This window comes from Prionailurus viverrinus, chromosome A2 (genome assembly GCF_022837055.1).
Source record: "Prionailurus viverrinus isolate Anna chromosome A2, UM_Priviv_1.0, whole genome shotgun sequence".
In the NCBI taxonomy this organism is placed as follows: Eukaryota; Metazoa; Chordata; class Mammalia; order Carnivora; family Felidae; genus Prionailurus; species Prionailurus viverrinus.
This window is the reverse complement of record NC_062562.1, coordinates 106,099,739-106,122,727: the sequence shown is the minus strand read 5'-3', so window position 1 is coordinate 106,122,727 and position 22,989 is coordinate 106,099,739. Positions and strand designations below refer to the sequence as shown.

The 22,989-nt window shown below is 38.9% G+C and overlaps 1 protein-coding gene across 1 annotated transcript in view; it reads right to left on the bottom strand.

The window, feature by feature from the left end:
- SCIN (scinderin) overlaps nucleotides 1-22,989 on the bottom strand; it is an 82,799-nt gene that overhangs the window by 13,004 nt on the left and 46,806 nt on the right. Inside the window, exons 5-11 of the mRNA XM_047849898.1 lie at nucleotides 18,339-18,431; nucleotides 15,200-15,332; nucleotides 14,146-14,234; nucleotides 13,088-13,303; nucleotides 9,429-9,550; nucleotides 4,040-4,130; nucleotides 1,188-1,358 (exon numbers count right to left, since the gene is read on the bottom strand). Of these exons, the coding sequence (XP_047705854.1) occupies nucleotides 1,188-1,358; nucleotides 4,040-4,130; nucleotides 9,429-9,550; nucleotides 13,088-13,303; nucleotides 14,146-14,234; nucleotides 15,200-15,332; nucleotides 18,339-18,431 (915 nt within the window). The remainder of the gene's footprint in view (nucleotides 1-1,187; nucleotides 1,359-4,039; nucleotides 4,131-9,428; nucleotides 9,551-13,087; nucleotides 13,304-14,145; nucleotides 14,235-15,199; nucleotides 15,333-18,338; nucleotides 18,432-22,989) is intronic.

Below are 22,989 nucleotides of genomic sequence, written 5' to 3'. Positions count from 1 at the left end.
GCCAAATGACAACAGATGGTTGTCAGAGATTAGATGTCTGAAACAGATTTCTGAGGTGCTAAAGTGATTGTCAATGGCAAGGTTTAGTACAGGACCACATGAGTGTGAGATAAAAGGGGTCAACAATAAGACTGTTGGATGAGAGAAGCCAGAGTGATGGACATAGTCAAACAATGGCTGAAACCACCAAAGAATAAGAGGGGAAGGACTGGCAGCTCCATGGACAACAGCACAAGGAAGCTGAGGGAGGGAGAGTCTGATAAGAAGGACAAAAGTCAAACAGCCAAGGCTGAGCAAGGAGGATACTCCAGCGGCCCCCATGTCTGGTAAGAGGGCACTGGGGAAAAACACCTGCCACTTAAGAGGGCTGTATGGGCAATGTCCTCAGAGGACAGCCATAGTGCAAAAAGGGGGAGGGTGATAGAGGGAACAGATTGTAGTGGGGGGATGCTATGACCCACCTAGCTTCAACGGCTCAGCTGAATGGTTTGTGTGAAGGGGAAGGGTTCGCAGGTGGGTCCAGGTGTGGGGAGTACAGAATGTGCAGGGCAGTTTAGGGCTGACTGGGGAGACTTGGATTTCAATGGTGACTGAAGGGTCTGGATGATGAAAAGTGATGAAAACACCAGCCTAGAGGTGAAAACACCAGCCATGTAAACACCCATGCCTGCCAGCCTTGTCCATACCTGGAGGTCTTCTTGTCTTATGACCTGTGATATGGGGTTTGATTTCTTTCACAGTTGCTGTCAGAGACAGCTTATGTGGCTCGTTGAGTTATGGTTCTGGCCCCATGTGCGATGAAGCTTACCTTCCACAGCTGTTACACCTACACAAACACGGGCTCTCCCTCTTGGATTTCCCCACTATGACCACCTGGCCATTACATGCCATCCATCTTCCTCCAGGCCTTTCAAGACAGTTTCAGCTTCCTCGGGCCTTTGACCGTTTGATTTGTTACATTACTCTTAAAATGTATTTGTTTTGGTACAATGCAGACGAAAAGTGTGACAGGCCTGATATCTGGAGCTAACTTGGTTCTCCTGCTTTTAGCAATTTGTTATTGTGAACAATGGATTAACTATCGAAATAAAAGGAATTTGCCAATTTTTTGAAGACTACTATTTGTTGGTAGCTCAGGTCCACCGGGAAGTCTGTAAACAGGGCATGTTTCATTGAATGCACATTACCTCCATGATTCTGGTGATAGATGCCAGGTTTCTCCGGACTTGAAAGAGGCGTATAGGGGGAGCAGGTGCCTGACCTCCTTTCTTTGATGTTCCGTTCTTGTAAATAATGAGCGGTTTGTCTTTGAACAAACTCAGCAGGTGAGCAGGCTCTTTGCCTTGAGAGACTCGGATCTGGGGGGCAGGGGGGATAAAAGAAACATAATAAAGGGTGCAGTGAAAGAAGGCTGTATTTCCACATGTGTTATTTTCCTTTTTGAAAACAAAACAAAAAACAAATTAAAAATGAAGCGCAGAAGGCATGATGATTAACAGAAAATATAGGTTAATGCAAATCAAGCACAGTTTTCCTGCTGACTTAAGAATCTTTTTCTCCAGACACAGCACCCTGAGCAGTTTCTTCTCAGGGGAAACATCACCATACTGTACCACTCTCTGCTTCCAGAAAGTATAAACAGATAAGGCTGTTCATCTACATCTCCAAAAGAGAAAAACACAACAAAGTCCTTGTGTATGCCATCATTTATAAAAATTACTTTTTTCAAGAGCACCAACACTACAGATGTTTAGTGATATATTTGTTTCTGAAACGTTTTGGATCTTGTTCAGAAGGTGAAGAGATGTACATTTAAATGCTTCCCAAAATAAGGCAACGCCAAGGCATATTTATTATTTCTACATCTCTACAACTATGAGATGAAAACATTGTGATAATCTTCAGATGAATAGATTTCAATCCAAACATCAAAAGCTGGCAAAAACAAAAATTGAATATATTTTCTACTTCTTATCTATAGAAATGGTAATAGATTTGCTAAATATAACCACTTACAATATGTAATATAAGGACTCTTCAGGATAAAGAAATTGAAGAAAGTAAATAGTAAATCATTTAACTTCACCTAGTAGCTGAACACCAGATATTGGATTAGAAACAAATCTCCTGTTTCTTACATAAATTACTGATACAATTCCTTACACAAACAGCTCAAATTTTGTGTCAGTTCTCTATTTTCTTCATTTATTTTGCTCTATGCTAAAACTGAACTGTCTCAGTCACCCTGGTGTGTCTTTTGTTAGAAGCCAAATAAATGGGAATGCTGATGTACAAACCATAGCCCAGAGGCCCAGGGAGCACTAAAATAACTAACTTCACAGATATTTTTCTTTTTTTTTTCTTTTTTATTTACTTATTTATTTTTTAAAGTTAGTTCTACACCCACCATGGAGCTTGAACTCACAACCCTGAGATCAAGAGTTGCATGCTCTACTGACTGAGCCGGCCAGGCACACCCCACAGATATCTTTCAATTAGCAAACATGCAAATAAGCAAGTAGCAACTTATGCAAATGTCTTCTAAGTCACAACTTCAAACTTGGGGTGACATTGAGAAAACCTCAACGGCCAACACACAAAAAAGTGGGCCACTGAATAAGACTCATTTTCCACTGCTAAATTAAGATAAAAGAGATAAAAGGTAAATTGAAAAATCTTCACTACAGTTAATATACTCTGCAAAGGAATGTTTCAAACAGCAGTGCAGGACTGGAGTTGTTTATATATTATTGTAAACTACTGCCATCTAGTGGTTAAACTAAACATTACCATTTCATAGTGAATTTAGGATTCACACTGGCCAACAATGAATGCAAATTCGTTCATTGGGTATATCAAGTATTTTATTATGAAATATACAATTTATAAAGCACAATGCATATCTCCGAAGTTTTTGCATAACTTGGTAAGGAACACTTTAAACATCGAATTAAATGACTGATGTCAGTTCTTAGCCGGAAATGTTTCTTTCTTTTTTAAAAATGTTTGTTTATTTTTGAGAGAGAGAGAGAGAGGGCAGGGGAGGGGCAGAGAGAGAGAGAGAGAGAGAGAGAATCTCAAGCAGGCTCCTTGCTGTCAGTGCAGAGCCCGACTTGGTGCTTCACCTCATGAACCACGATCTCATGACCTGAGCTGAAATCAAGAGTCGGATGCTTAAATGACTGGGCCATCCAGGTGCCCCTAGAAGTATTTCATTCAAGAAGTGAATACAATAGTTCATGGGAAAGTAGAGTTAAGTGAATTTAAAGGATTCAGTCATCTTGCTAATTTGTAAAAAATTTAAAAATTGGGTCGCCTGGGTGGATCAGTCAGTTAAGTGTCTAACTCTTGATTTCAGCTCAGGTCATGATCTCACAGTTTGTGGGATGGAGCCCCGCATCGGGCTCTGTGCCGACAGCGGCGTCTTCTTGGGATTCTCTTTCTCCGTCTCTCTCTCACTCTTGCTCACTATCAAAAATGAATAAATAAACTTTAAAAAACTAAAAATAAAAACAAGTAAAAAGTTAACATGCACCTTTACATTTAGATTTAACTTGCTTTAAATTTAGGTCTAACTTCCAGGCAAAGATGGAAAAAAAAAACCAGCTGGAAAAACAAATTTGGCCTACACAGCTTAGATTGTCTGTACTAAAGTATCTGACTTACCTCTCTATTTAATTATTATTTTTTAAGAAGTAATGACACATTTACAAAGATTTGAAAGCTGGAAAGTGAGCTGCTATAAGTAATAACTTGGGTAGAACAGTTTCATGTCAAGTACCTGTCAGTTCATTTGGTTCCTTAGGTCTGTTAATACGTTTTTTTGGTTGTTGTTTTTTTCATTTTGTTTGCTCCTTTTCCAGAATCTGAGAGAACTACCATGGCATGAGAATAGGAACATTTAAATTCCAAAATGAAAAAAATGTAGTATTTAGAAAATGTTAAAATTCCCATCCCAACTTGAGACGAAAGCTTTAACTAGTTACTGAGCTAGCCAAACTTCAACTTGTATGGGTTCCGGGAGTAAAAATAGCCCAACCTGCACAGCCTGTCCTCCGAGTGACCTATCCAACTGAACAGTCAGGAATGCAGATGTAGTCAGCTCGTCTCTTGTGGCATTTGCTCCTTGCCTGGAGGAACCAAAGTAAAGTCATTTAGTTTGTATTTGAGTTCTAAGACTTTCTAATGTAGGCATTTCAGAGACTTAAGTCATCATGAAAGATCAAGATGAGACCAACTGTTTTGACGTGATATGGCCATAGAAGCCATCATTTTTTGAAAGTACGAACATTAGGTAATGAATTGCCCTGTGTATTGCCTAGAACTATACATGATAATTATTTTTTATCTCCATTTTATAGGAAAATAAATTAAGGCCTGCTTCCTTACATATAACTTAGCTAAGTAAAATATAACTTAGCTAAGTAATCAGGTCTGTCTGACTTCAGGTTGAAGCTACATATTTTGGGAATCCGTCTCTGCAGTAAAAATAACCCATTTGAGTAGAACATGAGCCTAACCTATTAGGCTGGCTATTAAAAGTATCCTATCTTTACATGAACATTTGATGACCATAGTAACAAATGTCTGGACCCAGGAAAATTAAGGAAACAATCATAAGAAGTAGGCAATCTTGTCTACAACGACAAGGAATTACTAATAAAACCATAAGCGAGGCTGAACTACCAGCGGCCCAGAAAGGGGTCAATAAATCAGTTCATCCAGTTCATTTGCAGTTTCTCTTCCTAAGGAGCTTGTGCCTAGAACCCCAATCACTAGCTTAACCTGTAAGGCAACCTTTGGGAGATCTGCTTATTTGATGAGTTTGTGAGGGGGAAAAACCAAAGCACTGAGCAATGGTTGTTTCTAGCCAATTCTCCCATCTCTGTCAGGAGATATACTAGTTAGAAATACTAATTCTGGAACTGGATTTCAGAAGTTAACCACACACTTCTGAAACTTTAAGAGTGACCTACCTGTCTCATACCCAGAACAGATTACCAATAACTTCCTATACTGGGCAACACACACACATGTACACATATACACACAGATATCCCAAAACACTGGGTACAGGAAACAAGTTTTGTTTATTTTAGAATGTTTCATGGCACCAGCAGAATCAAATGATATAAAAATATTCTACAAAGGGCAGCATGAAAGAAAAACAAGGACATGCTCATGTGAGGCACACATTTAAAAGAAAATAAAAAGGTATCCTTAATAAAGACATCATAAAAATGTAGTCCATAGTCTTTTAATGCTAATAGCCTAAATTTTCCAGGAGCCAATAATGTTAACAAAAGCTTCTGTGAGCTACTGACAGCACAGAGCAGGGAGTAGCACAGAGCTGAGGATAATAGCTGGCTCTCCTAACATCCGTCATTTCTCTGTCACATCTGCAGTTTCCTAATTATTTCTCCATTTCCTTTTTTTCCCCCCGCAGGAAAAAAACTTCAACTGACTATAGACAATATCACCAAACTTTTGTCTCAATTTCCTTTTTTTTCCCTGCAGTATTTCAACCAGCAAACCTGGAAAGCCTCGCCAAACTTTCACCTTCTGACACTCCCAATAAGTTTTTCACTACTTATCTCCAGCCCTTCTTCCACTTGCTGTCAAAGTGACCCATGCTCCCATCCACAGAGATTAACACTAATTTGTTTTATGGGTCTATGACCTAAGGGGTCAAATACTCCACTTGTACAACCAAGACATAATAAAGTTGCTCTTTTCCCTAGTTTTGAAATCCTTTGCTTGGGGGGTGGAAGGGGAGAGCAATCTCCCTGACATGATTTCTTGTTTATAAACCTTTGGCACTTGTTAGTTGTTGAAAATGAATGCTGCATGGAAATAGAATTTATTGCATCGAGAGATTCATCACTGCCATTGTTCAGTGTTTGTTCAATTTCAATTACCTGACATTCCAGAGAAAAAACCATTGGCAAAGTTATTTTTCTCCTATCATGTTAGAATATAAGTGGTTTTAGAAATTAAAAAGAAACAACAACTTTGTGTATTCAGTAGGTGACAATTCTAGTCCTTCACCTTTTACTGTGCCTCCTGAACTTAAACTACTTATACTCCTGTTTCAAAATGATCACATAAACTGGGAAGTTGTTAGTTTGAAAGCTAATCTTCAGGAGATCTGCTTGTTTTCTAAATGTCTCTTCACTACCACTATAGAAGCGCTTGAAGTCATGCAAACCATACATTAACACACTTATATTTAACATCTGTGGTATTAAATGGCAAAGACTCTCAAAATAAGGACTCTCAATACCTAATTTATAGTCTTGATATCTCAAAAATCGTAATTATCATCACAGAAACCTTGAACACATCAAATTGGAAAGAAGAAAATTAAATGACCACCCCTTCCATCCCAGTCCCATCCCAAAGAGAGGAACTATGAAGCGTGTGGCATCTTCTCACATTTTTCCCTTAGAATTTTTGAGAGCCAAACCTGTCTTCTTCTTAAGTTTCTTATCTCAGTGAATGAAACACCATGCCTTTGTGCATGGACCAGAAATCTGGGCGGGGGGCACCCTTTATTTGCTCATCTTCCCTACTTCCCCTAACTAGTCTTTCAGATGTCAACTCCTTAACACTGTACAAACTTACCTTATGCATTCCCTGTTGCCCTTATGCTGAGTTCTGGCCACATTATCATTCAACTGGGATTATTGCAACACATTCCCAGTGGCCTCCCTGCCACCAATCTCCTCCTATCAGTCCATTCTTTTAGATGTCAACCCAGAATATTTTCTTTAATATGAAAGCCAATCATGCTACTCCCCTAAGAAAACTCCTTGACTGACCTCTCCAAGGCCCTGACACTAAAGTCTATCCTCCCCAGCACGGTTACAAGGCTATTCACAATTTGACTCCTTATAATTTCTCTGATTTTATCTTTTGCTTCCTAACTTTGCTGCAGCCATATGTCATTACTAGTAGGTTAGAGCACCCTTACCTGCATTGCTTAGAACAACTTCTCTATTTGCTTGTCTGCCTAGCTGCTACTTCTGCTCCCACTAAGATGTCACTTCTTCTAGGAGCTCTTCCCCAGTAGCCTAGAAGGGGGTTTGGGTGTCGGTCTAGAACTCTCCAAAGATCACTCAGCTTGCTTTTCTCTTAAAATCCTCCATACTTCATTGAAATGCTTGTTAATAATCTGCTTCTTCTTTTTTTTTAAAGTTTATTTATTTTGAAAAAGAGAGAGAGAGAGGGCGCGTGCATGTGCGCATTTTCAGGAGAAGGGCAGAATGCCAGGGGTAGAGAATTCTCGCAGCGCAGAGCCCAGTGTGGGGCTCGATCCCACGAATCATGAGCTCAAACCTGAGCCGAAACCAAGAGCCAGATGTTTCACCAACTGAGACACCCAGGTGCCCCTCATCTGCTTCTTTTTAAAATAAAAATTCTTGGGACACGTTATATAATTTTCTCACCACTGTGTCTTTAGTATCTACCTAGCACAGTGCTTGGAATATAGAAAGTGCTCCGTGAATACTTTGAAATGATTTGAGAAATAATAACCGCAATGAATGTTTATAATCTGATTTAGTCTGTTTTAGTTATATTCACATTGTTATTTATGTAGATTGCAAATTGTTAACTTTTCAAAATATTCTCTTGAATTGCTTGTTTATTAGTCTTTCTTGATCTAAGCACCACAATCACATTTTTACATACAAAAGAGAATTAAGAGGCAGACCAAAAAACAATATAGAAGAAAAGCTGACTGGGAATGACTGGTTTATCCCTATAAATGCCATGCTTTGCACAAACACCGTTCTGAATTACAATTGTAGAAGAGGAAACTGCAAAAGAAGAACATAGCTTATACCAGGGGGTAGCCACACTCAGCTGGAGAATTAAAGAGAGCGGTAGATCAAGGTGTGAAATGTTGCTTCACTAGTTACAACAGTTGTGAATTGGGGTTAAGTTACTTTATCTGTTTGATTCACTCCTCCCTTTTTGTCTTTTGAAAATAACCTGGTTGTGAGGAAGAAACATAATATATGGAAACATCCAGCACTTTGCTGACACAAACATGCTGCTCAAAAAAAAGAAAAAAAAGTTGCTATGAAGATGACATCATAAACACTCAGTTAAACAGCTAATGTTAATCTTTAATGGGATATGATGTGACCCATTGCCTAAGGCAGTGACTGTTAATCATGAAAGGGCATATGAATCATCTGGGGTTCTCGTTAAAATGCAGGTTCTGCTTTAGTGGGCCAAAAGCAGGTGGTGGAATTCTCCATTTCCAACTAGCTCCCAGGTGATGCTGATGCTTCTGGTTCCTGGACCACCCTTTGGTACCAAAAGCCTATAGGATAAAGATAATCATCCGGTCTCCTGAACTTAGTTGGGCTCAATGCACTGGTCAGTGTATGTGGTAAGTGGTCACACTGTAGGGATGGATGTGACTCTCTCATCTGGTGGGACCCTCACCATAGAGAAATGTCACCATATCAGCAGAAACTTGTGTCCATGTATATTCAATACACCCGCTGAAGTTTGCCATCACCATGTAGGAACATGCTTCACCCTTGCACCGTACAGTTTTAAGATCTTTTTTTGAGAATTTTTTTCCCAGTCTTCTCAGAAATATTTTATCAGATTTCACTATATTAATAAAAAGTTTGAGAATCCCACATGATTATGATTTGTTATAGAATCCCCATCCCTTTGAAACAACTCAGCCATGGTATGTGCGTCTAACTTATCTGATTGGACACTCCCCATTGAACAGGGCCTTGGCATGTACTCTAAGTAAACTTAACCTTCAAATAACTCAAATCATTCTTCAAAACTGTATAAAGTATGGACACAATGGCATTTTTTTCTCTTTTACTGCCATGAATTTCATGGAGACCAAGAGTAAAACTGTATCAGTTTTTACTGGAGTATGAATCAGAATCATAAATTTTATATACATATATACATATATATATAATTATTATATTATATATTATAATTATATTATTATTATTATATAATATTATATATATAATATATATAAACCCTTCCTTAGAGGGTTTGCCTCACTGCAACTCTGCAGTTTCAATCAGGATGGGCCTCTGTGAATTTTAACAATAAGAACACCTGGTAGCCAGTGCTGGCCAGCTAGAGTGTTAGCTTGCACAGAAGATGAGACATTCAACTACATATCTACTAAAAGAACACTACCTCTGGATACCAAAACCTTTTTTCCTAGACTAGAAAGGATGATTTTTATCTAACCCCTACAAAATATAGTTAAAACCATATTGAAAGAAAATATCACATGCATGCTATACAAATCCCACTGGGGTAACTATAGGATAATTCTACCCCTCTCCCAAGAAATTTAATGAAATGCAACTTTGGAGCAAAATCTGTCCTCCTTGGAACTTGAGATCTTATGAAAGAGGGACACCTACCACGTGTAGATAATTTGTCCTCTGGGATAAGTGTAGAGTATAATGTAGCAGTCTCCACCATAGAATTCACCATACGAGTTCCGGTCGATTTCAATCCTACCATTATTTTCTACACGCCAAATCTGAAAGGAATCGAATGTGCATACCAAAATTAACATTTTCTTGATATAATAGTACTTATAAGTTAACAATTTTTTTTGGTTTAGATCTACCATTAAATAAGTTTATATATATATATAAATGTTTATTCATTTTTGAGAGAGAATGTGAACAGGGAAGGGCAGAGAGAGAGGGGGACAGAAGATCCAAACTGGGCACTGTGCTTACAGCAGTGAGCCAGATGTAGGGCTCAAACTCAGGAACTGTGAGATCATGACCTGAGCCAAAATTGGACTCTCAACTGACTTAGCCACCCAGATGCCCCAATAACTTTTTTAAAATTTATTTCTTATTTGAGAGAGACAGAAAGAGAAAACGTGTGCATTCAAGTGGGGGAAAATGGCAGAGGGAGACAAACAGAGAATCCTAAGCAGGCCTAAGGAGCCCTATGTAGGGTTTGATCTCATGACCACAATGTGAGCCAAAATCAAGAGTCAGACTCTTAACTGAGCCACCCAGGCGCCCCATTTTATTTTTTTTCTTTAGAGCCCAATAAAAAATTCATAAATTACTTCTCTAATTAGCTTACAAATTAAGCAATGAGACCAAATTTTACCTATTTGACAATTTGTTTACTGCATTTCTAAGCAATTATATAATTTTTTTGCATCCTCCATAGTACTTAGCTCAGTTCTGAGCCTATTGATTAATACATAACTATTGCTTGATTGACTAGTGAAAACAGCACTAGACTCCAGTGGAATAATGAACTAAAATATTCAGCTCAGAAATAAATATATCTCTTAGTTTGCATCACATTTCTCATCCATTGGGAGATATCTTGTTTGTTTATTTAAAAATATTTTTTTCCTGAATTTTAATGCATGAAACTATTATCTTCTCAGGCAAGAGTGGCAGATGGAGACCACATAATCAAGACACCGATTGCATGATTGTTTTTAAAAGGTGCCATGTAGCCCGAAGACCGAATGCACAAAAGTAGGAGAACCATTTTTTTTTTCTAGTTTCTCATCCTCATCACAGATTAAAGACACTCCAAGTTGGAGAAAGCAGAGCTGTAGATGAACCAGGAAAGTAACAGGAGAGAGCCCGCTAGGCACTGTGCACATGCCCGCCCTCCTGGGCAGGGGCAGGGTACACTCCTCGCTTCGAAATTTAGAGAGATGAGCAGGTGGCAGAGCTTGCAGACAGAAGCCTTCCAGTGCCATCCTGGTGAGCAGAGGAGAAACTCCAGCGCTGCCAGGCTAAGCCTGAAAGCCTAGAGAGAGCCCCAGATTTCAGCAGTCCTGGGGTGACTCAGGAGGACATCTCTGAGACACAGTGACCTGTGACAAATGGAGAATGCAGTGGGAACATAGTTGGTGCTGGGGAGCAAAGTCTGCCACGAGACCTGCTGGGCAGGAGACAGACCCAGACCAGAAGCTGAGACCCCTCTGCCATTTCTCCCTTCACTGTTCCCACAACCCTGGGCACCTTAGATTCTCACTTCATGCCTTTCAAAAAGAGGAAAAACTGCGTCTTAAATCTCTTTACCCTATACTTTGCTCCAAATATTGGTGGTAAGCCTTGAGAATATGAAGATAAAATATTCAATTCCTGCCGTCAAGGAACTAACAAGAGGTCTAGGAGGAGAACTTTCTTTTTTTTTAAATTTTTTTTTCAACATTTATTTATTTTTTGGGACAGAGAGAGACAGAGCATGAACGGGGGAGGGGCAGAGAGAGAGGGAGACACAGAATCGGAAACAGGCTCCAGGCTCTGAGCCATCAGCCCAGAGCCTGACGCGGGGCTCGAACTCACGGACCTCGAGATCGTGACCTGGCTGAAGTCAGACGCTTAACCAACTGCGCCACCCAGGCGCCCCTAGGAGGAGAACTTTCTAAGAAACTGAACAATTCTGCTTTGTAAGTTTGTAAGTTAATGAACAGTACGATGAGTTCTGTGAAAAATACTGGTTGGTTTGAGCACAGAGAAAGGCTGTTCCAGTATGGGAGGAAAGGCTTCTCCAAGAGATGCAGCTTGTGACTTAACTGAATTACAAAGGAGGATTGGGGATGTTAGCCCGAGGGAGGAGGGGAAGTGCCCTCAGGCAGTGCAAGGGTGAGGCAGAGAGGACGGCCAGGATCTAGGCACTGAAGGCCTTGTAGGCCCAGTTTAAGATGAATATTCTCAGGAAGACTATGCAGAGCCATTAAAGTATTTTTTTTTTATTATTTAAAAAAATTTTTTTTTCTTTTTTTTTCTTTTTTTTAAATTTTTTTTTTCAACGTTTTTTATTTATTTTTGGGACAGAGAGAGACAGAGCATGAACGGGGGAGGGGCAGAGAGAGAGGGAGTCACAGAATCGGAAACAGGCTCCAGGCTCTGAGCCATCAGCCCAGAGCCCGACGCGGGGCTCGAACTCCCGGACCGCGAGATCGTGACCTGGCTGAAGTCGGACACTTAACCGACTGCGCCACCCAGGCGCCCCCCAAAAAATTTTTTTAATGTTTATTTTTGAGACAGACAGAGCATGAGTGGGGGAGGGGTAGAGAGAAACAGAGAGAGAGAGAGAGAGACAAAGAATCCGAATGAGCCTCCAGGCTCTGAGCTGTCAGCACAGAGCCTGATGCAGGGCTTGAACTCACAGACCATGAGATGATGACCTGAGCTGAAGTCGGATGCTTAACCGACTGAGCCACCAAGGTGCCCCCTTTTTTTAATTATTTTTAAATTTTTTTTAACGTTTATTTATTTTTGAGAGATAGAGACAGAACACAAGTTGGGGGATGGGGGTGGGGCGAGAGAGAGAGAGAGAGAGAGAGAGAGAGAGAGAGAGAGAATCTGAAGCAGGTCCCAGGCTCCAAGCTGTCAGCACAGAGCCTGCTGCGGGGCTCCATCTCACAAACCATGAGATCATGATCTGAGCCAAAGTCGGAGCCATAACAGACTGAGCCACCCAGGCGCCCCACCATTAAAATATTTTGTAATAAGATGTGACATTACCCAGTTCTCATTAAGTGAAGTGACTCTAGAGTGTGGTGAGAGCTGAGTTAGGGAGAATTATTAGAGGGTTATTAGCATTTTTGTCAAAAAAAAAAAAAAGCACTATCAAACAATTTGAATGCTCTAAATATATCTGTGATTTTAGCACATGTCCAATTTGCTTTGGGAATGCCTGTAAGCTACAAGAAAGGACTAACTAATGATATTTGGTACAATATCACCGGACAATCCCAGTTCCAAGAGCTGGAGCGATTCTGGACCAGGAAAAGAGACGGCTGGGTTCCACGTCTCTAAGATGATAATTAGGTGATCTTGCACAGATCACCTAACTTCTTGGAATCTCAACATACACATTGTAAAACAGGATTGAAGGTCAGAGATCATCTCTTCCAGCTTTAAATTCCCTGACTTAATATATAGTCATGGGTCACCTTTATTCATAAATAAAATTCACATTTTACAAAGTTTGTAGTTTCCTGAAGTTACATCTCCAAGTGCACTGGCATAAATGGGCTTGGTGAAAACGAAAAACACAAGCAGAAATAGCCAAATACCTCCACTTTGCCAGAACCATCATCCACCATATTGTGCTGGGCTGCCATCTGCGGAGAACTATGTAGTTTTGAGGCATCGAAAGGAATTTGTTTTATTCGAGCCACTTTCTCGGTGACGTACACTTTCCCGAAGCCATCACTCTGATCTTTATCTCTCCAGTCCTTAAAGAACTGTTTGAAGATTGGTGTTTCCCCTCCTTCTGGAAGAACTTGAATCTAAAGTTAAAAAAAAAAAAGTAATAATTATGCAGAGGAAAATAAGAGACTGAGGAAAAACATTCAACCAGGAATGGAGAAAAAAAAAACTAAGGAAATGAAAAAGATTGTCTTGGCACCTGTGATGACAGATGTAAACTTAGAAGTTGGGATTCTTACCAGAATGTAAGATGGAAGGTGACCAAATATGAAGGTAAAACAATCCAATGCTTTTTGTCACAACTACAGTGACTGCCACTGAATTTGGATGTTTGAAATAAGAACACAGTTCTTTCCTATGTTACCATTATAGTCAAACACACTGGACTGTTTTTCTGCATTAGGTTTATAAGAGGTCTGTGACCTGGAAGAAACAATCTCATTGTGTTACTTGTGCTAGGATGCAAAAATGAAGAGAAAGGATGAGTCTGAAAGACTCAGAAAAGGAGGAGTAACTAACTAGCAGGTATCTAAGCTCATTTCAGTGAGGCCAAATATTGTCTGGCTATCAGCCCACGTCTGTACAACTTGCTCTAAGGACTAACTGAAAAGTGCTCTCAGTTAACTCAACTGTGGCTGATTATCTTGACTGAAATGCTGTGGAGGAAGCAGATAGGGTCTTATTTTCATCATACAGCCCCACAGAAGGGATGATCTTCAGTTTCTGCAAAATTCCATCTTCTACAAAGTTATGGGCCTAGCTTTGTAGGCCCAACAGGATACCATGTTGCACACACGTAAGTGAAGAGTGACTCCCATGCATATATTACTTTGAACCAAATTCTCTCATGAGTTTTGTGGCAATATGAGGAACTCCCATGTTCTTTTTTTTTTTTTTCTAGCCAGTTCATGTCCACACATACTTGGGTATTGGTGGAATAATTCATTTGCTTTAGAAATTCTTCAGCTGTCTTCATTGCGGCCTTTCTCTCCTGGGGATTAGCATCTTTACCTAAAATGGAAGATAAATTAAAAAGACAGAATCTCGGGGCACCAGGGTGGCTCAGTTGATTAAGCATCCAACTTTTGATTTTGGCTCAGGTCATGATCTTGCAGTTCATGGGTTTGAGCCCTGCATCGGCTCTGCTCTGACAGTGCAGAGCCTGCTTGGGATTCTCTCTCTCTCCCTCTCTCTCTGCCCCTTCCCTACTCTCATTCCCTCACTCTCTCACTCTCTCAAAATAAAAAAAAAAATAATTAAAAAAATAAAATATAGCATTAAAAAAAGAATCTCAGAGAGGGAAGATATTATATGATTAATAAATACTTGCACACCAAGCAGTGAACATAATTATAATTTAAATAGAATACTGAGAATGGTAAAAATTTCCTAGTATGTTAAACATATTTAGAAATATCATAATGATCACTATTTTATATATACATACATATATATATAAAGATATATATATGTGTGTGTGTATATATATATATATATATATATATATATATATACATATCTTTTCATGTTTCTCTAATGCTTTCTTTAACCCCATCATTTCTGGCAAATGATACCAGTAGGAAGAAAACATGGTGTCAATGTCTGCATTTTATATGAGCTGTTTACAGGTCAAGTCTCAAAAAGATAGACTTTTTTTAAAATCAGAAAAAGGGGCACCTGGGTGGCTCAGTCAGTTGAGTGTCTGACTTCAGCTCAGGTCGTGATCTCGCAATTAGAGGGTTTGAGTTCCATGTCAGGCTCCGTGCTGACAGCTCAGAGCCTGGAACCTGCTTCAGATTCTGTGTCTCCCCCTTTCTCTGCTCCTTCCCTGCTTGTGCTCTGTCTCTCTCTCTCTCTCTCAAAAATAAATAAATGTTAAAAAAATAAAATAAAATCAGAAAAGATGTTTTCTTTACGCTTCTACAGAAATAGCTGTATATCTGAAGCACAGCCACAATGTCAATGGCATTTTTTACCTTTCCATACGAAAATTTGTTTTGCAGCACCATGGTCCAAAATAAAACATTCTTCAGAAAGTAGCATTGCCATGGAGAAGGGGTTTTCTTCTGCCACCACAGTCACTCTCATGGATCCACTGGCATCTGAAACCTAATATAAAAACCATGAGCTTGTTTGTAGATAATAAAAAATGTTCTAAAATTACATTATGGTGATGGTTGTACAACTCTATAAATGTAATTAAAAACCATTGAACTGAATACCTTAAATGGGCAGGGAATGTAAATTATATCTCAACAAAGCCGTTTAAAAAACAAAAAAAAATCTGGGGCGCCTGGGTGGCGCAGTCGGTTAAGCGTCCGACTTCAGCCAGGTCACGATCTTGCGGTCCGTGAGTTCGAGCCCCGCGTCGGGCTCTGGGCTGATGGCTCAGAGCCTGGAGCCTGTTTCGATTCTGTGTCCCCCTCTCTCTCTGCCCTTCCCCTGTTCATGCTCTGTCTCTCTCTGTCCCAAAAATAAATAAATGTTGAAAAAAAATTAAAAAAAAAAAAATCCACGAGCTCAATTATACCCTAAAAGTCTTTTTAAAAGACTTTAACAAGACTAAAAGATAACCTACTGAATGGGAGAAGATTTTTTTGAATGACATATCTGATAAAGGGTTAGTATTCAAAATATATAAAGAACTTCTATAACTCAACACCAAAAAACTCCAAATAATTCAATTAAAAATGGGCAGAAGACATGAACAGACATTTCTCCAATGAAGACATCCAGATGGCCAACAGACACATGAAAAGATGCTCAACATCCCTCATCATCAGGGAAATTAGTAACGGGTCACCTGGGTGGCTCAGTCGATTGGCCATCTGACTCTTGATTTCAGCTCAGTTCTTGATCTCACAATCATGTGAGATCACGAGATCAAGCCCTGCATTGGGCTCTGCACTGACAGTGTAGAGCCTGCCTGGGATTCTCTCTCTCCCTCATTCTCTGCCCCTCTCCTAATTGCTCTGTCTCTGTCTCTGTCGCTCTCTCAAAAATAAACTTAAAAAAATAAATGAATAATACTTTAAAAATGTTTTAAAAGTCTTTTGCGGTAAAAAAAACACTAATAAAAAGCTAAGTTTTGACAGTGGACCTAAAGCATCAGAAAATGATAGTGATAATAATAATAGCTAAGGTTTGTTGAGATTTCTATATATTATAAGCACCAGGCCATGAAGTTTACATGATTAGTTCCTAAACTGCATAGCGATCATTTCAACTAGGTAATAATCTTACACATTGCACACATGCAAAAGCTAAAGCTTAAACATTCATTCATTTAACATTACTGAGCACCTGCCATATGCCAAGCATCGTGCTATGGAGGCGCTGGTATATCACAGTCTAAGCTCATAGATTTTTTTTCAAATTAGGTCCTGCAGTTTAAGCATACTTTGTGTAAACTGTCAAAGTAAATTTCCTCTATCACAAATACTTATTTACTTAGACTCTTGAAGTTTGGGAATAACCACAAAACATTGTGGGTTTTTTTATTTTTTTTTTTTTAAGGTGGAGGTGGTCTTGCAAAACTGAAAGTGATATCAATGCCCAGGTTGGAAGTCCCTGTTTTTCAAAGGCCAGCTAGTAGACTGTAAGGTAATCACCTGGGCACTGGATAAATATGCACATTCCAGGGACTTCCCTAGATCAGTGGTGGGGTTTTGCAGCATTGTGGTGGGGCTTGAATTCTGGGTTTTTTTTGTTTTTTTGTTTTTTGGAAGCTATCCAGGTGATTCTGCTTCCCAGCTTTGTTCTGCAATTCCAAATTAAAGTATTTTCAAAGAGACTTTGCGTTTTATATAAATGCAATACATTACAAATCCACTAGAGGGAGAAATGACACATTTTCACATTTTAAAATATTTCTTTAGTTTATTATAATGCTGTCCAAGAGGGAGAACAGTTTTATTTGATGATGTAGCATAAAAAGTATTTGTTAAGTTGTTGAAAATGGGTTTTAGAAACAGTAATGAAAAAACGCTGCCACGAAGTCCAGAATAACAATCTTTGTGTGGCTTATATTAAAATCATCAGTATTTAGCAGAAGTGGTAACCACATTTTCCTTTGCCTTCTAGGAAGAAAAGACTCCACTTCCCCTTTACAAAATGCAAGTTATAATACACAAGTTAGTAACTTGATCTTCATTCAAAATGAGATTCTGAGCTAGAAGTTCCCTTAAAGAAGAGCAAATGTAACTCTTTCCTGTGATGCCGGATGACTACTTAGCTCTGCAGAAAGATTAACCATCTGCTCCCAATCATGTGCTTGGAAAGTTATAAGGGGAGGGAACTCTTAAAGGATCCCACCTGAGCAATCTCCTCATCTGGTGCATTTGTGGCTTCTGTTGCCTTCACCAGCAATAAAATCATAAAATGATGGAATTGGAAAGAACCTGAATAATCTTCTAATGTAATCTGTCTTTTTTTTTTTTCAAGCTAAGAAAACTGAGGCCCACAATGGTCATATTTTGCCCAGGGCCACCCAGTGGGTTATCACCACAGAGGTGTCATGGAACTAGGTCTCAAATGCCCAGGACAGGGCTATGTTTACTCTGCTTCCTCCCAGCTGTTTGATTTGATACCTTTTCCCTCCTGCACCAAAGAAAGTTTTTATGATGGCTAAACAGGATATTTAAAGTGACATGAAGATTTTATAATTTATCAAGACTTTATAAGAAAAAGCTTATGACACTTGGTTCTACTCCTGAAACCAACACTACACTGTATGTTAACTAACTTGAATTTAAATAAATACATTTAAAAAAAAGAAAAAGCTTGCCAAGTATTTTTATCCCATGAAGGAAACATTTTATTAAATGTCATATATCAAAACATATTGTTGCAAACTAGCACAGCAACAATATATAATTTTATTTAAGTTATAGCAATTATTTCACTTATTATTTGGCATTTTTAATAAAAAAAACAAAAAGCAATAAAAAGAAGAATTTTAATAAGCATACTAGAGCAAAGAATGGATTCTACCTACACATTTCTCTTTCAGGGCAATGATAATTACCATCTATCCCAGAGAGTCCCTCCCAGAACAGGCCTCCTGGCTGCATCCAGTCCAGTAAAAATAATAGAACTCGCTAACAGTAAACTCACCATGTAGAGTTTAGCCATTTTCCTGTTGGTTATGTCTGCTATGGTGTCGTCATCATCGTCTCCATCCCTAAGCTCTGGCTTTGTCCCTAAAACCTGGAAAACAGTGAACAGATAAAAGATAAACACCTCTCATTAAAAGATGCAGAGGTAGGGGGCGCCTGGGTGGCGCAGTCGGTTAAGCGTCCGACTTCAGCCAGGTCACGATCTCACGGTCCGTGGGTTCGAGCCCCGCGTCGGGCTCTGGGCTGATGGCTCAGAGCCTGGAGCCTGTTTCCGATCTTGTCTCCCTCTCTCTCTGCCCCTCCCCTGTTCATGCTCTGTCTCTCTCTGTCCCAAAAATAAATAAACGTTGAAAAAAAAAAAATTAAAAAAAGATGCAGAGGTAAAAAAAGAAAAAAAAAAGTAAAACTTCTTAGATTTCTAAAAACAGAGATTATAAAATATTTGCCATTAAAACAACCAGGCTCAAACATTTCTCACCAATCATATTGCATTGGCCTTTTCCCATGGATCAAATAAATCAATCGCATTAAGTAAACCAACACTGAGTTTGCTCATCCTGGGAACTTCCAAGGAAATAAAATCCTACACTCGAAAGCGAAGATGTTCATATTATTGAAGACGAGCAGGAATCAATTAAAATATGAAGTCTAAATTCACTTCCATAGCAATTTCTTCTTGTGACCTCTGCTTCTAGAATCAATCTATAGGATTAATTACAAAGACTTGGATCAAATTACTGTTTGAGGGTGGAGTACCATTATCATTACTGACATATTATAGGGTAGATAAAGGACCAGTTCTTGACCACATGATACTATATTTCCTACTGTGTATTTGGCACTTAGAACAGTGTCTGGGGCATAAGAGATGTTCGATAAGTAGTTGTCAAATGAATAAATGAACGTATTTATTCTTTGCATATATAAAATAATCTAAAAATTCAAGGACATAAAACATTCAGCAGAAGGTACATTTGAATCTGCTTTGAGTTTCTACACACTTAAAATCACAAAAAATAGGTGTATAAAGCAACTTAATTAAACCAATCAACACAAATGTCATAGAATGTTAAGGACAGGATAAAAATATAAACTTTCTCTAAGCAACGTGACTTTTATAACAACATAAACATAAATTCAAGTTTAGAACATGCAAAGGAGGTATTCACTTAGATTCAGTAATATTTCATATGCAACGAAATTCCTTGCATACTGTGTTTTATATTCATTAAAAATACATTGCATGAAAATACCTAATGCCAAATACCAGGCAACAATAAAATGTACATAAATTCTAATCCTTGTTGGAGTATGGGCACTGCCTGGAGTTTAGAAATTCACTAGAGAACTTATTTTCTCTGGGAACGTGCTCATCTTTTTGTTGACACAATGATCAATAAAACACTTCAATTATTGTACATACTAAATGATTACAATACAGTTTTTAGTTTTTGTTAATAGTAGGATCAAAACAAAAATTACAACACTTGCAATCAAAGGCACTTTTTAAAAACGGCTTTACTGTGCTAGATGTTTGTACAGTTTATAAGAAAAAGAAAGGGCTCTTCAAATACCCTTTTGTGATTCTACTCCAACCAAGAGAGTGGTTTTGAACCAACAGTTTAAGTTGAGGACTTACTAATACTTGGAAGTTTCCCAGTGGGTGATGTGAGTCTGAGATTTAGAGTACACTCTAACTTTTAATTTTTAGACAACAATCCCCATATGAGCCAAGGATCTTAATTAGCTTCTCAAAGGACTGTAGCACATTTGGGAATTGAACTCACAGGATTTACCAGAAACAGGCTTAACTCCAGGGGTAGGCAGAGGCTGTACATTGTCAGGTATCCTCAGGAATCATTTTAAAATTCAGTTCAATAACTAAGCATTTACCAAATACCTCACTGGGATATACAAATGAGTTTCTAACCACCTTCCTAAATCTTAAGGGCTTTACATCTTGTCTAGAAAGAGGAAAATAATTAAACATGTTCACCTTCTCAACTATGCCTTAGGTTTTCATCTTTAAAGTAAACTATAAATACAGCTTTACTTTTTCTCTATAGATAGGATAATACATAAATTTGAAACACTCACAGGGATTAGCATTTAACTCACGAAATCCTTTGTGTGTGAAATAACATATATTTTGACAATTTAAAGAGGAAGGGAAACAGAGAAGACTTATCTGAAGATGTTCCTTAAAAATTTCATCTATTGTTCTAGCCAAGACCTGTCACTCAAGCTTGGAGTCTCCCCATCCCTCCCCTTCCTTCAATCATTTTCCATAAATTTCCACTTAAGAGTATCTTCATCCTTTTACATGCTCCAAACTGAACTTAGCTTTCCATGAAACTGACCATTCTCAATTCTCAATTTGTGTCAATGAATCTCTATTCTATTTACCTGGACTTAAAATCAAGTGGTCCATTTTGAATACTTGTGGTCCTCCATTTTGAATCTCCTACCAACTTAGTCATTAAAGTCTACTTCTTTATAATAATGTTTGGAGTCACTGATTCCTGTCTCTTCCTTAATTTCCACCTTAGTGCAATCCCTCATCACCTCAGGGATAGGTTCCACCTACACCTGCCAGTTCCCTCCCGCCTTCAGGCTCACCTCATCTTTTCATTCAGACATTATCCTGTACGTACACTGGCTGGAAGGTCCCTTACTTCACTTTACTCCTAAGTTTCAAGAATGACTCCAGATAAAGGTTTATATCTTATATTTGCATCAGTGATTCTTAAAGTTCCAATATGCTAAAACAACACTGGTAACTGGGTAACCTGATAAAATACACATTCTCAACTGCCAGCCATTAAGTCATTATGTCTGGGGTGAGGCCCAGGAATCTGCACTCCAGATGCTGCTTAAATGGCTGCTTACTGACGGCCAAAACTTCTGCCTGGATTCCAAAGCCTCTTCAGACACTGGATGCTACCTACACTGCGTTATTTGTCAGTATTCTCTACCAACCCCCCTCCCCATGCTGATGTTTTCAGTGTCCCCTGTGGGAGCCACACAATTTCCTTCCCCAGGGCTTTACCAAATACTGCACATAACTTCTACCTAGGCTGACTGCGTGTGGTAGAATCAAAAGTGAGCAATTATTCTTTGGTTGTTTCAGCTCATCATAATTAGCACAGTAATAGCTACTGCTTATTGAATATCTACTATGAGCCACACACTGTATTAGGATCTTTGGACACATATTGTTTCATTTTATAAGAGATTCCAGGAATGAGACACACTTATCCTCCTCTTACAGAAAAGGTCACTGATGCTCAAAGTCGTGAAGTGATTGTTTCACAGAACTGTTCAGTGCTTGAGGCTTCAATTCTGTCAAAGTCCCTTTAATGCCCTAATCTCAATAATTTTTAGAATAATTAGTTGCCTACTTCCCTAAATCAAGAGAAAATGGGAAAGTCTTTGAAATGGACCAAAAGATTTTTTCCAAGGATGGTGTCGAGGGGCTCCTGCTGGTGATCTGATACCATGATGTTATTTTCTTTCCTTTTCTTTGAGTGACCTTCCAATCCAGTAAAGACTGATAGCAGCAAATGATTTTGTCCACAGAGATGCACAGGAATTTTGTCTGGTGGAGACGAAAGTGATGTCTGCCCTGTGGAAGAGGCCAGCTTTGCATTTGTCAGCAAATTCGTCTCAACGGGGATCACCCATTCATTCACTTGTCTGTTCTTTGGATCCTTCTTTGAACTAATTATAATATCTTATTGTTCTCTTAAATGAATTAAAAAGCTCTTTGATATGGGTTATTTTATATTTGTATGAGGTTCATGATTTTAGTTGTTTGAAAACTATCCCTTAACACCCAGTACCCCTCTTGTCTAAACCACATGTACTGAAACCTGTTTGTCTATGTATTGCCTTTTATTGCATATTACATGTATTCAGCTAACACTTCTCAAGTGCTGCTATGGGCCATGCCAGGTTCTTTATAAATTTTGTTTACAAGACACTTACTTATCACTACTTACCAGACACCAGTCTAAGACTTTTAGGTCTATCAAGTCATTTCTCCTTTATGTCAACCTGTCACTGCTATTTTCCCATTTTATGCCTCAAGAAACAGATTAAGTAACTTGTCCACCGTCATGCAGCTTATGGTAAATGCCAAAGTCAGGGTTTGAACTCTGGCCCCAGAGTATGTGCTCATAACTAGTGTGCTGTGCTGCCTCTACAGGCATTTCAAAAAGGTTGACACTTAACTGTTTAGATCTTGTCTCTGAAGTAAGAAGCTATTTCATGGCAGAAACTGCACGGGGACCACTCTCCATTCTCTTGTTCCAGTTAGAGCCATAATAGCACATGTACAATGCAAAATACACACTAGTTATGAGGGGGATGGTTTCTGTCCTCCTCTCCCCACAGCTGTTTTCATTTCTCTCCAAAACCTCTGTCCACTACCCTTTCTTTCGATTCTGCCTATGAAGTGGGCATTAAAGGGAAGTTCTTCCTTCACATCAGAGTGTGATGTGAGCAAACAGCCCTTAAAACAAGATAGGACAGTGTTCAACAAACAAGAAAGAGCTACCAAAGAATGTAAAATAAAACAATAGTACTCTGTTACCCATAAAATTGTCAAAGGTTAGGAAGCAGCTGACAACATCAGATGCTGGGAAAGA